Source organism: Eschscholzia californica, unplaced genomic scaffold (assembly GCF_041429995.1).
Source record: "Eschscholzia californica isolate CP2 unplaced genomic scaffold, dmEscCali1.0.p SCAF_1, whole genome shotgun sequence".
Lineage (NCBI taxonomy): Eukaryota > Viridiplantae > Streptophyta > Magnoliopsida > Ranunculales > Papaveraceae > Eschscholzia > Eschscholzia californica.
In genome coordinates this window covers 48295747-48312595 of record NW_028238198.1, presented here as the reverse complement: position 1 = coordinate 48312595, position 16849 = coordinate 48295747, and the positions used below count along the sequence as shown (strand labels likewise).

Genomic DNA, 16849 nt, shown 5'->3' with positions numbered 1-16849 from the left:
GGGTATTCATCAACAACAACGTTGCGATGATGAGCTTATGCACGACTAACCGAAACATATGGTGCGTGGTCTTCGCCACTATCCTGAAAGGACCAGCTCAGGCATGGTACCAAGCGCTAGCCCCGGGATCGATCAAGTCCTTTGATTAGCTCGCCCAGGCCTTCTGCGAAGCCTTCCGGGGAAGCACCACCATCAAAAGAGGAACTGAAGAGCTGTTCAATGTGGTACAAGGAAAAAAGCGAGGCTCTGGCAAGCTATTGCCAGAGATTTCGCAACCTTATGGTACAGGTCCCCGACCTAGAACCAAAGGTCGCCTTACAGAGAGGCCTCAGACAAGACGACATAATTAGAGATATCTCTGGGAGGAAACCAGACACCCTCGCAGAACTGATAGAGAGGCTGCAACAGTTTATTAGAAGAGAGGAAAATTATTTACGAATGAAGGAAGTGGCTAACATCCCATACGAGAGTGAACCTCCCTGAAAGAAGGAACGGGTCGAAGCCAGGCCGCCCAGGGATCGAGAGCGAGGCGGGAGGCCCAGACCTGACTTTGCCACCTACACCCCACTGATGAAAGGGAGGGAGGAAATCTTGCAAGTGTTGATGGCGAAAGGAATGGCTGAGTTACCCAAACTCAATGATGACAGAAAGGAGTTCGGGCCCAGAGACATGACTGCGTGGTGCGCCTTCCACAGAGGCTACAACCATAAGACCGACAACTGTCGGCACCTCAAAAATCTTATCAAAGAAATGGTAAGAAAGGGTGAGCTTGACAAATACATCCATAAAGAACAGCGACCCCACGAGCACCGGAACAAAAGGCTAATAAACAGGGTAGAAATCGGATCGGAACCGACTTTCAAAAAAGCAAACAAGGGCTTGGAGGAACCCGCCTGAGTGATGGGAAATATCAATACCATAGCAAGAGGACCAACCCTCGGCGGAGCAACCAAGGGAGAACAGCGTAGATATGCCAACGAGGCAAAGAACCCGCCAGTCCTGCTAATCAAACCTACCATAGAAACACCACCCATCATTTTTACTGATGATGATCTAGTTGGGGTAATCACTCCGCATGCGGATCTGTTGGTAATAACAGCTGTGGTGGCCAATTAGAGGGTAGGACGCATCTTGGTCGATACAGGAAGCTCGACAGAAGTCATGAGTCGGACATGCTTCCAAAAACTCGGGGTAAGTTAGCACTACCTCAAATCTTATAAGTCTTGCTTGACACGGTTCGGCGACAACTAAGTCGAAACAGACGGAATAGCAACCCTGCCTGTACTAATCGGCGAAGGAGAATCAAAGAAAGCGATAATGCTAAACTTCGCCATTGTCGACAAGATGTACGCCTATAACATCATACTAGGCAGGAACTTCCTGAGGGAGTAGGAGTAATAGTTTCTGCTGATGTTGAAAATTGGCTCCCGGTTAAATCAGCATGAAAAAGGGAGTTGATGCATGACATCCTCCGTTATGATATTCTGTGAATTTGATTGAGATTCCTTCCTGGCTCCTTGCTTCAGCTCTTGCTCCTGCTCTTGACTCCTGATTCCTAGGGGGAAAACCTGCAAAGAGTTCGAAAAATGCTCCGACGCTCAAGACAGTCAGGGTGCTTTTTGCAGTAAAAGATTGAATATTGATTGAACCTTTTGGGGGCGAGTATGTGTTACTCAGTGAAGGTGAACCTGTCTTGTGGAAGACGATGAGAGGCCCTTTTATAGGCATTGTTAGGCCGACTGTGATTAGTGGCATAGGTGAGGCGGTGGTCGTCAAACCGTTAGAGGAGTTTCCTTTTGTGAGTATACAGGGTTTCCCTTGGAGTCTATCTCGTATCTAAGATAACAAAAAGTTCTTATGTTCAAGGATACTTCGTAGATATCATGCCGAAGTGATAGATCTTCGGGGAGATACTTTCTCCTTTGAGACTCTTGAAGCCCAAACTTGCTTAAACACTTAGATCTGTGACCGACTGAGATCTTTTAGCGAGATTCCAGGATTTAGTCGGTAAGCTGTTGGCACTTTCCTGCCTCCCCAGTTTAGGGCGTGAGACAGAGGCGTAGCTTACGCGGAACCCCCTCATTCCTTGAGTGATTGCAGGGCTGATCTATTCGTGTCGGGGGCGAAACAGAGCTGATGCCTCTGAGCTTGTTCTGGCCGACCTCCCAATTAGGGGTGTGTAGGTGGCGGAGCGTCGAGGGTTGAACTGTCCTGTTACCTTAAGCCGGGTTGACCCTTAGACTTCAAGTCAATTCTTGACTTCCAGACGTCAGTCAACGTCTGAACAATTTATACATCAAAATTCCCCATGCACAAAGCTTATGTTGTCATGGTAGTACAACTCTACCCGATTGGATAAGGAGGTTCTAAAAACACCACCATAATTGCTCTTCCTTAATTGGTAGGCGTAACCCGTAAATAAGCCAAATAGACCCGGGACACCTGACACGGGACGATCTGGTCTTTTTCTTTAGGCGGTAACGTGACAAAAGTGTCTAAATCCCCACGCAATCAAATCAATTAACACGACACGGGATATCTTTCTCTTTCTTCCTCCCCTAAACTTCGACCCTATCAGGTCCGGTAGAAGAAAGGACATATTTTGTTTTTCTTGACGTAACTATTAATCGCCTCCTTTTCTCTGATTCTTCCTTCTCTTTCTCCTTTTTCCCTTTTTGTTCTCGTTCCCGCTCCCGCTCCGATCCTCCCAGGAAGATTAACCTATTGAAGAATCAAATCACTGGTATGACGACTTTCTCCCATTCTATTTAGATTATTTTCTTTGCCTTTTTCTATGCCTTCACTCAGAGATTTCTTGTTTCTTTAATTTTAGATTTTGTATTTTGACCTAACCCCAGATCCTCCAATCTTATTGTTAATGGGTTACCGGTTTATACAAACTTTTCTGATTCACTTATATCCTTTGGGTAGGCTGGTACGTATTAGATTGTGGGGACTTCTTAGAAAAGTCAGCTCTAATTGAATTCTCTGCTCCAGGTTAGGAACATCTCAAGGAATTAGTTTCAATTGGAAAATGGTCTGTTAATACTATTTATACTTATTGAGATTATGTATTATTGATCAGCACCATCACTTGGTTCCGCCACAGAGGTACAGATATTGGTGAAACCCTAATACTATCTCTTTATTGGAAGTTTAACATAATTGACCCTTGATAGATAGTCCTATCTCTCATTCATCCGTGGGATTTGATCGGGAAGAAGAAAATTAGGAATTGGTTTATCAATGTCTCATTTCCATCTTCTTTTTCGCTTATATAATTATGCTTGTCCTGAATGTATAATTTGATTATTAAATCATCGGGAACTGATATTGACACAGTTGGGTACTTTGCCCCTTTTTCTTCAGGTCATTCGGATACCTATTTTAATTCTAATTCTAATTCTCTTTGAGTATTGGAGTTGCTGCCCGAGGCTCAAGCATGAATAATGGTACCTACAGTGTTGGTGAAAGTTCTACCTCTACATCTCAAAGCAGTCAGCAAGATATTGATGATGATAAGATGATTGCTGTTGTACTTTCTGAAGAATATGCAAAAGTAGATGGTGCTGTGGCTGGACGTCTTACTAACTTGGCACCTGTTGCTGTAAGTTACTTTTTTATTTTTTGACATTGTGTAGGCTATAACCTCTTCTTTTAGAATACCAATGTTCCTTTTCTCCAGAGGTTGCTTTAGCTTGATTTGATCATTTCTTTTGTTTCAAATTCGTTTTAGGTATGAATTTCATTCAAATATCATGTTGTGTTACATTATTTTAGAAGGGGTGTGGCAATCATTTGCTATCTATTAGAACTTAATATTAGTGGCTAAAAATGTAATTCGGTTTGTTTGTTTAAAACTTTTAATTGTTGAGTACTTTAACATTGAGAAGCTTTACTGAATTAAATATCAGAATATACTTATCCATCAAATTCTAGAATCTATGTGGATTTTTTGTATACAAACATAGCTATCTTCAAAGGAACAAGAGTGGATTTTGGGGCCATCAAACTTGAGGCTTATCATTCTTATTTGTCTAGTGGTGTGAACTCCTTATCATTGAGAGATTTCACTACTAATTGGTAGCAGTTGTTTTGACTATGTGATATCATGTTTCTCCAACTTGGTCAATTTCATTTTTTTTTTTTACCCTTGGCGTCCATTTGTTGGTTAAGTTTATTTCTTCTCATATTTAGAAAATGTGATTTATTTTCCCAAGCGATATTATGTCTTTGACTTTGATACTAATTATGACGATCAAGTCAAAGCTGATTCCAGATTCTTAGTCAAAGTTCTCCATATAAATGTATCAACACAAGAAAATAGTTGTATATGCTTTTGCAGGTCATAGAAAATTTACTTTAATGTGCTCTTATCTTATCTCATTGCAAACTCTATGGAGATATATTGTTTAAAAGTGATTGTAAGCTAAGATCATTTGAACAGTGTTTAAAAGTACAGACTGAGCATAATAGGTTGAATTTTTGGTCAACCTGCCTTCGACATAATATTTGGCAGATTTACTTAAGAGTTTGTTTTCCTTTATTATTTTTATTTTCTTAAATTCGTTGTGATCGAGAATTTCTTGACAGATGTATTGCTAAATTCATGTATTAAACTAATGGCTTCACCACATCATAGAGACGCTAAGCATATAGTTTGAAATTGTCATTGATGAATAGATAACATGCAGTCATTTAAGGTTATACTTCTTCATTTTGGGTATTGCGTAAAGTAGATTCGTATTCGTCATTGCATTCTTCGCTGATAACTACATTCACTTGTTGTTGTTGTTGTTCTCTTTGTTATTTGAATATGAAATGTCACGTCAGTCTTGTTTGCATATTCAAACCCAATAGTCTATATTGCTAATAAAACAGCGCTTCTTGAATCGCATGATTAACATCAGATATCAAGAACTAACATCAGATATTTGCAGCATGTTCCGCGGATAAATTCTTACATTCCTAACTTAAGTGAATCAAGTCTGGATCATCAACGGCTACTCCAAAGGTACATGATTTACCTTATAGCACATAAAAAGATTTCATTGGATTTGCAAGTGATCAACTTTTAACGACACTAAGCAAACAAATTTGAGAAAATGGATACTTATAAGTATGAAATTTGTACTTGTAAAGTATGATGAATATTATATTGGATAACTGTTCAGTTCTGAATGTGTCATAATGGGTGGAATTCTCACGTAAACAGCTAATTTTTTTTTCAAAATAATGTCGTCACATATTTGAATAAATCTCCAAGTGTGTGGTTCATGCAGTACCAAAGTACTGATAACTATTTCTATTATCTCTCCTAGGCTAAATGTGTATGGCTTATACGAAGTGAAGGTTTCTGGAGATGGTAACTGTCAGGTTTGTACAATCCCTCAAACATTGAAATATGTCAAAAGCAAAGCATTGCCACAGTCATGGAGCTGGTTTGATATGTTCTTCTTATTTCACTTGTCCGCATTGCAGTTTCGTGCACTTTCTGACCAAATGTACAAGTCTCCAGAACATCACAAATATGTGAGAAAAGAGATTGTGAAGCAGGTATCTCTTTTAACAAGAACTTTTTTCATTATATTTTTATAATTTTATCATCACGAATTGTAAAGGTACACAATGTTGACTAATAAAACCATTAAAAAACAACGAGGTTCCTCACTCTTTCTCCCTTTTTCTGTATCTCCAGCTTAAAGACCACCGTTCTCTGTACGAGAGCTACGTCCCCATGAAGTATAAGCGCTACTACAAAAAAATGGCCAAGTACCAAACTTTCTTGAGGACATTTTGATCTTTTAAGCGTAGTCAGCATTTATATTTGTTGAGCGAGTTATTTCTATTGAATCTCATGCATCATTGAGTTGTGGAACTTCAATAATACCAGATGATAGTAAGTAAATTCCAATTACAGGACCTAATCTACTGCATCATGCAGATCTGGTGAGTGGGGCGACCATCTAACACTACAAGCAGCTGCTGATAAGGTTTGTGTTATTGGTTTTGTGTAAGTTTGGTACTTGGGCTAGACAATGGCATTTTTCTTTTTGTACAGAAGCTCGTCATTTTCATCTTCGTCTTGATCCCATAACCAGAAAAAGTCAAAACGTTTAAGTTTTGGACTATATGGGATTGCTTTCACTGTCATTTTGGGAGTAGAATTGTTGGAAAGTATCTTGAATATGATCAATCATGTACACGGGTCCAGGTTCGTAGCGCCTGGCTGCCCTTGTGGACGGGTCCGGGGGACTTGTTCTGTTATTCGGGAGTTATTTTGTTATTCTGTTGTTTGGGAGTTATTCGGCCTTGATAAGAGTTTATGGAGGCGCAGAGTGCTAGTGTTTGTGGGTTGTCAGAAGACCTTAGGAAATTTACTTAACTTTGTTCTGCTTCTGCATACATAGTGAAATCATCGTGCCAATGTTTGGGGTCTTCAGAAGCTCATAAGAAATCTACATGACCTTTTTCTTCGTACATAGTGAAATCATCGTGCCATTGTTTGCCTTCGACCACGTAATTGCTTTTGTTCCTATGTGATTGTTTGATTCTATTATTGCTTTCCCGGTTTTCAAGTTCTGCAGTGTAATAGATATTTCTTTCATTTTTAAATTCCAGCTGACCAATGTTTAAAAGGGCGCATAAGATGTGCATCGAGGCGCACGCCTCGAGGAAAAATATAGGTCTACCCATGAAAACTTACGCATCGGTGTTTTAGTAACTTTCTTTGCTGTAGTCAAAAGGGTAGAAGTGGCTGAAAGCATTCATATTTTCTTACTTTACTATTAACAATTAATTTTCTGTAGTGCTACAAACAAATTCAATAAAATATTCTATGAATAAAATAAAATACTATAACTATATTAAGATACATGAGATTGAAGCTACGCCTCTTTACCTCCTCAAGGCACCACCTCGCATTTGTCAAAGAGAACCGCATCGAGGTGTAAAAACGGTTTTTAAACATTGCAGCTGACATGCACGGTTATGTAACCTACATGCCATTCTTGTGATGGTCTGTCAATGGTTAACCAAGTGATAAGGTCACTAAGAATTTCATATCCCGTCAGTAAATATTTTTCTTCATAAGATTAATTTTCTTCTTGTCTATGTGCAGTTTGGAGCAAAGATATGCCTTCTAACGTCATTTAGAGAGACATGCTTTATCGAAATTAATCCACGGGCACAAGCTCCTGAACGAGGTACGAAAGTTAAGAAACCATTAATCGTCACTTATAAGTTTAACTACAGACAAAACTTTAACCCTGATATGTTTGTAGCATGTAAACATGGGTTAATAACTTAATGTCTTAATGTTCTAATTTCCCAAACGATATTGTTTTCTCTTTGCAAGCGTTTACCGTATACTACATCTTATGAGTTAATTTTCAGAGAAGTTGTATACATTGTATGATAGAATTATCTTCTTATACGAAGTCCAGTTTGTGTGTCAATGGAAGAAAAGTAGGTAGTGTTTTTTTCTCTAACTGAGATCTGAAATCTGACTCGAAGTTTGAATTCACTTGAGGCAGATTTCAGAATGTTTGTTTAGTTTCACTCGTCTGGATGGCTTACTTGGGTTGATTTTGGGTTTATTTGAGTCGGACTATTCAGACTCGCACCAGTCAGATTCAAACGATGGAAAAAAACGTTACACTTGTTTTTATTGTTTAAAGCTCAGTGGTTTCATACTCTCATGTATATCTTGTTGGGTGGTTTTGGGTTTCTCTCACCCCAAAAGCTACTTCAAGAGTAGTTTTCCCCACACTTTTAAGCTCACCCGTGCCTCTTCCACAACCTATGTGGGATTATCCCAACATATCTCTTCAGTGGAGAGACTTGGATTCGAATCTTTGTAGTTCCGAAAAAAAAAAGATGAAAGTAATATCCTCTAATACTCTTTTGTGTTTCCTCGATGCAGAGCTATGGTTAAGTTTCTGGTCAGAAGTACATTATAATTCGTTATATGAATTACGGGGTAAGCTTGCAAACTTGAATCTGTTTTTTTCCTCTGCTGTAGATAGAAACATTATATTGTTTGATTTAATTGGCTGTCTCAAGAATCGGTTTACATTGTTTGCAGATGCCCCAATCCAAAACAAGCCAAGGAAGAAACACTGGTTGTTCTAATCAAGAAAGGGGATGGATTATGTGGTGAAATACACTATATTCAGGAGGGTTGCCCTGAGACTGTACACCATTGTGCATGCTTTGTATACCCTTATATTCTTTTATTTATTTACATCGCTTTTTTGGCGTATAGTACTGTGGTTGTATAGAAGTTAGCTTTCATTGCATAGTACCATTTTTCACTTGGATTGTTTCTAATTTTAGTTCAATAAACCTGATATTTTTGGCGTAGTACTTTTTATTTTTTAATGCCCATTTTAGCATAACAAGTTTTGTATGATTGAAAACTTAGGTGGTGTTTGTTTTTCTCTAAGTTAGATCTGGAAAGAACTTGAATCTGAATTGGATCTGAGTTAGATTTTAGAATATTTGTGTGGGAAATTTTGTAGGGGCCCCCAGTTTTGTTAAAGGGCCTCCTTGTAAAAGCATTGACTTGGTCAATTTTCATTGACCATGTTTGATTAAGGGCCCTTGATGTAATGGGTCTATAATAGGTGGGTGATTTGGGGAAATAAAGAAATTATTCGGGGTAAAAAGTTGTGGGTGGAAAAAAAAAGAATTTGGAATTTTTTGTTTCCTCCAAACACTTAATCCTTATATTTTTCCGCTTCTTCTTCTCTCTTCTATTGCCAACATCAACTCCGGTGACCTCCACCACTAATTTCGGCGGCACCTCCATCATCTCCGACAACACTTCTTACTCTCTCATCTTCACTCTTCTTTATGCTCTCTCTATCTCTTTCTTTCTCTGTATCCCTCTCTTCTCTCACTTATGCACCTCCATAGAAAAAGATTTCATTTCTTGATAGTTCTCTGCCTTTTTTAATCTTCTTCTTTGGTTTCAAGAATCTAAAACTCTCATAAAGGAATCATCAAAATCCGAAACAGATAATATAAAATACCATTTTAGGATTGGTGAGATTAACTATTCTTGGATTTAGATGGGTCTTCCTCATAATTTAGAGGTTTTGATTGTTCTACATGATGATCATTTGTAGTAGATGATTACTCAAACTCAATGAGTTGTAACGTAGATGGATTCTGTTTGGAAACTAGTTCGATTGTTCGAAAGTGATCGGAATAACATTATCATCCTTCTGTATAGATCACCTGATATCTCCCTCGAATCTTTTTTCCCTGTATCTCGACTGAACCCCTAGAGTATCAGTCGAATGAAACTCTAGGGTTTCAGAGTCGATTGTCGACTGAAGCCTGAAAGGGGGAAGAGAGGGAGAGAGAGAGAAGGAGAGATGAAAGTAAGAGAGAAAGAAAGATCAGAGAGGTAGAAGAGAGAGAAATATAAGGGAGTGTCCAGAAAAAAATTTATTTTTTCTACCCAACAAAATATTGTTCTCCGGATAATTTTCTTATTTCCCCAAATCAGCAGCCTTTATAAAAAAAAACCAGTTTACATCACTCACATTAGTATCCCTCTGTCTTAACCCAAAATCTCTTCAAAACTCAAATCCCTAAACATCCCTCTTCTTCCACTGGAATTTTGATCCATCGTTAGCGACCATTAGAAACAGACTAATTTCACCAAAATAACACACCATCTCACATTGTTGTTGCTCTCAAACTCTGAAGCTTCTAGGTATTTTCATTTTTGCAAACAATCATGGATGAAGCAAGTTCCAAACAAATTTCGTACATAACAAAGGACTCTAAAACATCAATTCATGGACTAGATTCAATCTTTAAAGAGGTATGTGAGCATTCTCCAACCCATTTTTACAAATGATCTATTTGTTGGTTGTATGAAAATTGTTTTTGTAGAACACGGAAAATAATTCGGTCTCGTATAACCGAAATATTACTAAAATTTGTTTATACCAGACCGAATAAGGAGTCTTGTAAATAAAAAACTATATTTGATTGGGTCGAACCAAATAGTTAATAGAACGATCGGTATGCTTGTAATGATTCTTATTCAAACGTATCGGTATCAGCTTACCGGAAAGCACCAAAATTGCCATCATTCTAAGTGTTATCATTTGTTTGCCCGATAAAAGCCACAAAATACAACTAATTTTTATTTTTTATTTTTTTTTATTTTTTTAACGGATTTCTTCGATCGCTTAAAATCTGTGAGCATGCATTAAAAGCCGACTTCGATGAAACGGTAGGTGCGGAGAGAGAAAGTACATGACGCCCCATCATTTGCATAACTGGGTGAAAAATCTCATTTATTCGCCACCATTGTAGAAAATCAAAGTTATCATCATCCAAAGTATTAATATTTTATTTCTCTGATAAACACCACTAAATACAACTAAAGTAGCAACATCCAAAATCAGTTTACGGCGTCTTTTTAGGTATTTCAAACCATTGATGCATCTTAAAAAAGAACAATGGGTACCTAACAATGTCGAAATTGAAGACGAGGGGATTGAACTTAAGGGTCCGTTTGTTACGCGGGGATGTGCGAATAAGAAAATCCAACCTTTTCTAATAGGTAAGAAATCAACTTTTCTGTAAATTAACATGTAAATTAGACTTTTACAGGATGGCTTTATAAACTAATATACAAATTGGGCTTTGAAGGGGGTGCCTTCACAATTTCGTTTCAAGGTCTTCTTCTTCATTCTCTTCCCCAAATCACATCTTCATCATCTCAAAATCCCAACTCTTAACTTCATTAATACTACTCAAATGATTATGCAATTTAAGAAGATCAACAACACAACTATCTCAATAAGTGCACTTGCCATGAAATCATCTGCTCCAATGTCATTCCTCTTAATGTGAGCATGAACCCAACAATTATCGTTGATGAGCATATTTTAAAGCATTCCATGAAATTAACTTTCTCCCAGACATTTCATTAAACAGTTTATGAGCATATGTTGTTATTTCCGGCACCAATTGCATCGAAGCCTCTGTCTGTCAGTTCCGAAACCCTAACCGACATAGGTTCATGATTCTCTTCAATACCACTTTTAGTATAAGAAATTTCTTCTTCTTTCTTACCATCGCTGTGAAATTGAATGAAATGGAAAAGTAGTTTGAGGTATTATCCAAATAAGACATTAAAACCTCCAAGAAAACAAAACCCTAGATTGATATCAGAAGTAGAACAAATCAGGTATTATCCTTATGTATCAAGAAACCAGCACCCCTAAACTTTCTTCTTCCATCTTTAACAACAATACATGGATAGAGAGAGAAAGGCTACCGAGAGACAACCATAGCAGATTCCCAAAACCTATTCCTGGCTGCCACTGTTTTTTTCTTCATCGAGCTTTCCTTGAGAGAGGAAGTTAGAGAAAGAGAAAGAGGAAGTTACGGAAGGCAAGAGAGTAGTCACGGAGGAGGAGAGAGAGCGTGTTTATTTGAGTGAGAAATGGGCTTACCCATCTTTTTTGTGAGAAAAGAAATTAGCCCTTTTGCCAACTTTCTTTTCTAATGAAAAATCGATTTTCTCACTCAATCTGTATCAAACTTATGAAATTCCATTTTCTCGAGAAAACGTCTTTCTCAGCCATGTTTGCTCACGTATCAAACAGACCTTAAGGTGAGAAATGAAGAAAATTTAGAAAAGTTACTATAGTTCTTTCTTCTGAATATCAACAACTCTACTTTTTTCTAGTGTTTTTTCAAATGAAGTTGGATGATTGTGTTCAAAGCTTGTCTGCTCTAGGGTGGGGGTAAAATCATCCCGCACTTCTAAAATTGTTGTTTATGTTTGCACTGTTGGGTGGTGGAGCTTGTAAGCTCCAGAATGAGTTAATACTAAATGGGCATTTGAAACATGCAAATATGACATTAATGACCGTTTGGAGCCATTGAGTTATACAGTCAATATGAAACATATGCGAACACGACAACTTTGTTAGTAGTCAACCTTTCTCGAAATTTCTCCAAACAGATGCTGCAACTAGCATTCTTAGTCAATTGAGAACCATCATCAAATTCGATTTTCTTTAATTTGTCAAATTGAGGATTGAGAAGCTGGAACCATCTTAACCTGGTTAATTGATTCCATCAAAGCACTCTCTATTTCAGACATTACTTCAAACATAAACATCACATATTACGAGATCCGCCACACCAGAACTTATTATTCTTAATCTGGGCCTTGTTGGATTCCTCATTGGCGACTTGAGTTGCAAAGCTTGTAACCTATTTGATGTTTGGATTGTCGATTTGGAACAAAGAGAGTTAATTATGCACAATATGACAAAGTGCTTCATTGTACTTGAAAGTATCTCGGTTGAGACAAAATCTACTCACAACTGTTTTGGTTCCAATCTTTCACCATAAACAAACATTCCGACACTCAATCTGAAGAAACTCAGTAACTTCTGAAGCAGACATTTCAAATAAGAAAATCAAGTAGAGAGATGAAATTAAGCTAGTCGTTGAGGGTTTCAAAGAAAATTAAGCTAGTTTATCTGTCCTTCTAGCAAATTAATTGCTTTACAATTTTTTTTTATTGAAAGCGTTTTTTCTTTCACTAATAATTTTAGTATTGAATTATTTTGCTTCAAAACGTACCCTTTTTCAACTTTTTGCGACTGTACATCTATAAAAAAAATTGTTACCATTTTAAACATTGTTAAAACATGAAAGACAAAAATTAATGTAAGATTGTCAACTTAATGACATATATATATATAGAGGGAGTAGATGATAATAATAATAATAATAATAATAATAATAATAATAATAATAATAATAATAATAATCTACAGATATATATAACTCAGTTGATTTTTTGTAACAAAATTAAAATTACAACCATGGTCACATATTAAAGCACAAACTTACATCTTTTAACGTTTCTATAATACTCAATTTCAAAATTCACTTCCACTTGCTTGTATAAAAATTTAATAAGAACGTTTTTTTTGGCTTAAAACGTTATGTTCGGTAGGAAATAGATGAATTTCTCGTTTGGGATGACTTGTTTTGTTGAAAGCTTATTTGGGATGACTAAAAGTCAATCACCATTAATTACATTTTCCTATAATTATTTTCTTTCCTTGTTTATGGTGTCAAAATCAATTGTAGTTGGTTACAAATTTACAGGAGCCCGATAAGTCAAATTAAGTTTGTTTTTCAAAGAGTAGCAGAGAGACGATTTTTTTTAGAGAGTAACAGTTGGAAATCATCGATTTTCGGCGGAGGGGTCCTTTTGTCGGAATCTCCTTCACTAGTGAGGGAGAGTTCCCCTATTTTAGTAATAAATTAGTTTTCCTTTTGTTTTTACATCTTTCTGAGGAAGGGGGAAAAGAGACAGTTGGTATGATGACGGTTCTTCGATCTTCATGGAGTTCTTCTTCTTCCATTTCACCAAATTGAAGATTCTTACAAAAAGGAAAGAGAGATGGGCATCATACAACAAATTTGATTTGCTTTTTAAACGAAGATGAAAGGAAAAGAAAAGACTGACATATCTTACTTTTGCAATATTGTACTCCTTTCGCTTCATGTTGTCTTTACTTTTGTAAGTTTCATGTTGTAATTTACTTTAGTAAATCCATGTTGTATTCAAAAGAGTCAAAGACTCAAAACCTTGTAATGTGTTGAGCTGTATTCTTATGTATGAATGAAATTTTAGCTTAACTCAAAAAAGAAAAAAAAAAACAATTGTAGTTTAGAAAGGGTTTCCACTTAGGATGCCAACTAGATCTGTAATACCTTTTCCAGATTTAAAGTTGTAAATGTAGCATTTTCTCATCAAAGTATGAGAACTCTTTCTCGCTGACTGAATCCTTGGATTCATGGTCTTCGTGAAGCACTTCAAGTATTAACCTTTATCGACATCTGGTGTAGCGCCCCAAATCCCAAATCTCAAGCCGCCTTGAAATCGAAGATTTGAGACCTTCAAACTGGATCCACGAGCGACGCCTACCATGAGTGGACAATCAATACCTGAAAAAATGAAATAGCTGGATTAAAACCCAACTGCAGTAGATTTCCTCAAACCTAAGTCTCGGGTAGGCAAGCTCAATCCCCAAATGAAGGAAGTATTTCATTCATATTCATTATTGGCGTTATCTACAATTTAACGTGACAACTAACATAATACCACGAGATTTACCACACGCATGTAGAAATTAGTAATTTATGTTCTTGGTTATTAGGCTTTCAACGTCCTCGTATTCTAATCCAATATTAACTCTCGTGATAATAATCTTTCTCTTTTTCAATAGGTATAAAAAGATCACACTATTCACCAAGATAGACCTTTATAGAACCCTAACTTGACGATTAAGTCAACAAAACATTATGCTCAAGACACAATCATCCAACTCTCGTCGAATGATATGACAAGTTGGTGTCTTCGTTGTATGAGAGTGTGGTCCACAAGGTCATCCATTGTGTTAGCGCCGACCCCATACGCTCCATACCTACATCACCTTCGGTAGAGAGGGTCGAACCAACCACATAAACTCATACAACCTTCCATCACATCACACACATAATAACATCATACAACAAACATAAGTCGAATGAGAGTGTGGCCCACAAGGTCATCCATTGTGTTAGTGTCGACCCCATACGCTCCATACCTACATCACCTTCGGTAGAGAGGGTCGAACCAACCACATAAACTCATACAACCTTCCATCACATCACACACATAATAACATCATACAACAAACATAAGTCGAATGAGAGTGTGGCCCACAAGGTCATCCATTGTGTTAGCGCCGACCCCATACGCTCCATACCTACATCACCTTCGGTAGAGAGGGTCGAACCAACCACATAAACTCATTCAACCCTCCATCACATCCATCGCATCACACACATAATAGCATCATAATAGCATAACACCACAAACATTGGCTCTAATAAAGAATTACAAACAAATTTTCCAAACCATTCAAGCCAACAACACATGGCAAGTCAAAATGGATGATGCTCATAATAGATCCTCATGTGGATCACAACCTCAAACAAACAAATAACAATAATAGTTAACGAATATAGACTCACCAATATAAGGTATCATATACCTAGGAAATACATTGCTTACAGAATAGAAACCATGTGACTTATCTCAATCAATTAGCTCATTGGAGATTGTATCGACACCTAGTACAAAAACTATTATAACTTCTCATTCGGAACTTCAATTAACTCACCGTTTAAACCACTAGAAAGTAGACAAACAGACCTTTCCAACCATATAAGATACACACCGAGATTCATTACCAATCAATACCAGATCTAATTTTAATCTACACCGAAATACAGTAGGAACTGCTGTGACACCTCGTACGAAAACTATTATAACTCCTCGCTCGGAACTCCAATTAACTAACCGTTTGAACCACTAGAAAGTAGACAAACAGACCTTTCCAACCATATAAGATACATACCGAGATTCATTATCAATCAATACCAGATTTACTTTTAATCTAGACAGAAATACAGTAGGGACTGCTCTGACACCTCGTACGAAAACAATTTTAACTCCTCGCTCGGAAATCCAATTAACTCACCGTTTAAACCACTAGAAAGTAGACAAACATACCTTTCCAACCATATAAGATAGACACCTAGATTCGTTACCAATAAATCCAGATCTAATTTTGAAGTTAGACCAAAAACATTGTCCTATATAGATATTTTATGGAATTTAAGATAGAACTAATATCTAAATCATTCAATCATTCTTTATAGAACTTTATGTGATTAACAATACTAAACCTATCATAGAATCAATTGAAAAAGCCTACAAAAGAATTAGGAGATAAGAAATCTACCTCTTTTGCCTTAGATGACATCAAGACCACAATCATGCCCCTTTCTCTCTCTAGAGAACTCCATCTCTACCTCTTTTCTTCTTTATCCATTCTTCATTCACTAAGAGTGTTTTGTTGAGGATTAAGAAGATATACTAACCACAACATAAACAATACATAGATTTCTTCAACTTATTCATCAAAATCTTCTCCAAAAAATACCATTTCTCTTTCTCTCTCTAAGTTTTGTTCTAGATCTATAAAAAGAGCTCTAGACCCCTTTTTATGTAATTAACTCAAGCAACCCTAGTTTTCCTTCTAACCCACTTCTATTTTATGATGCTTAAGCCCACACTAACTTACTCTTCATATTAGGCCCAACCCCAAATTGACCAAGAGTTAGGTTATTTTCACCTAATGTGATATATATAGAAAATAGGGGTGTTACATCTGGCTAGTAGAAGCTTATTGGATATATAAATCATATCTGGCATTGTTTGTAATCCTAGACGTAATGAATAATATTGGCACCTCCTCTACTTGTGGTCTTTTTGTTTATCGCAACATTTAATAATGAGCAAATATTGTGCTGCAAGCTATTTATTCTTGATAGATACTTCATGAGTTTGCTCAAGGGAAATCCAAAATCTCCATTTCTAGATGGTTTCCTCTAATTTATTAAAGTGGCTAAGATATCCCATATTGATTCACTTAGAGGCAATGCTCTCGAGAAGTTTCTTCTTCTTCTAAATACTTTGGCTAAATATGTGATTTTGTCTTCCTTTCTGGTGCCATGAACAATGATTTTAATTTGACGGAAAGGGGGCGGGTCCAATTATATTGTTGATGTTCTGCTTGCAGAAAAGACATGGATTGTGAATTTGTTCAAATAGGTAAAGAGAGATCTAATACAATGCTACATACTGATGTTACTGGAAAGTTGCATACTGATGTTGCCAGAAAGCTTTCTTTCCTAATATCTTTAGAAAACGAACATTAATTGATTTTTTTTTCTA

General features: G+C 36.9%; 1 protein-coding gene and 1 long non-coding RNA gene across 4 annotated transcripts; one reads left to right on the top strand and one right to left on the bottom strand.

Moving 5' to 3' along the window:
- Positions 1 to 2444: 2444 nt before the first annotated feature.
- On the top strand, positions 2445 to 8361 carry LOC147567292 (Cysteine proteinases superfamily protein). 3 transcript variants are annotated; one of them, XM_086653924.1, is made up of 11 exons: positions 2494 to 2743; positions 2998 to 3111; positions 3370 to 3607; positions 4941 to 5014; positions 5322 to 5376; positions 5482 to 5556; positions 5699 to 5772; positions 5945 to 5993; positions 7121 to 7205; positions 7925 to 7981; positions 8087 to 8361. In XM_086653924.1, exons 3-11 carry the CDS (start codon positions 3443 to 3445, stop codon positions 8131 to 8133), a joined length of 681 nt encoding a protein of 226 aa, XP_086510050.1. In that variant the 5' UTR covers positions 2494 to 2743; positions 2998 to 3111; positions 3370 to 3442; the 3' UTR covers positions 8134 to 8361. The 3 variants fall into 3 exon arrangements, with proteins under 3 accessions (XP_086510048.1, XP_086510050.1, XP_086510049.1); XM_086653922.1 differs by lacking the exon at positions 2998 to 3111 and having other exon boundaries at positions 2445 to 2743; XM_086653923.1 differs by lacking the exon at positions 2998 to 3111 and having other exon boundaries at positions 2519 to 2743; positions 3343 to 3607.
- Positions 8362 to 13578: 5217 nt separating this feature from the next.
- On the bottom strand, positions 13579 to 16158 carry LOC147567291 (uncharacterized). Its single transcript, XR_015237630.1, has 2 exons — positions 15855 to 16158; positions 13579 to 14010 (listed from the first exon to the last, which is right to left on the bottom strand). It is a non-coding gene; the product is annotated as an uncharacterized LOC147567291 (long non-coding RNA).
- Positions 16159 to 16849: the final 691 nt, after the last annotated feature.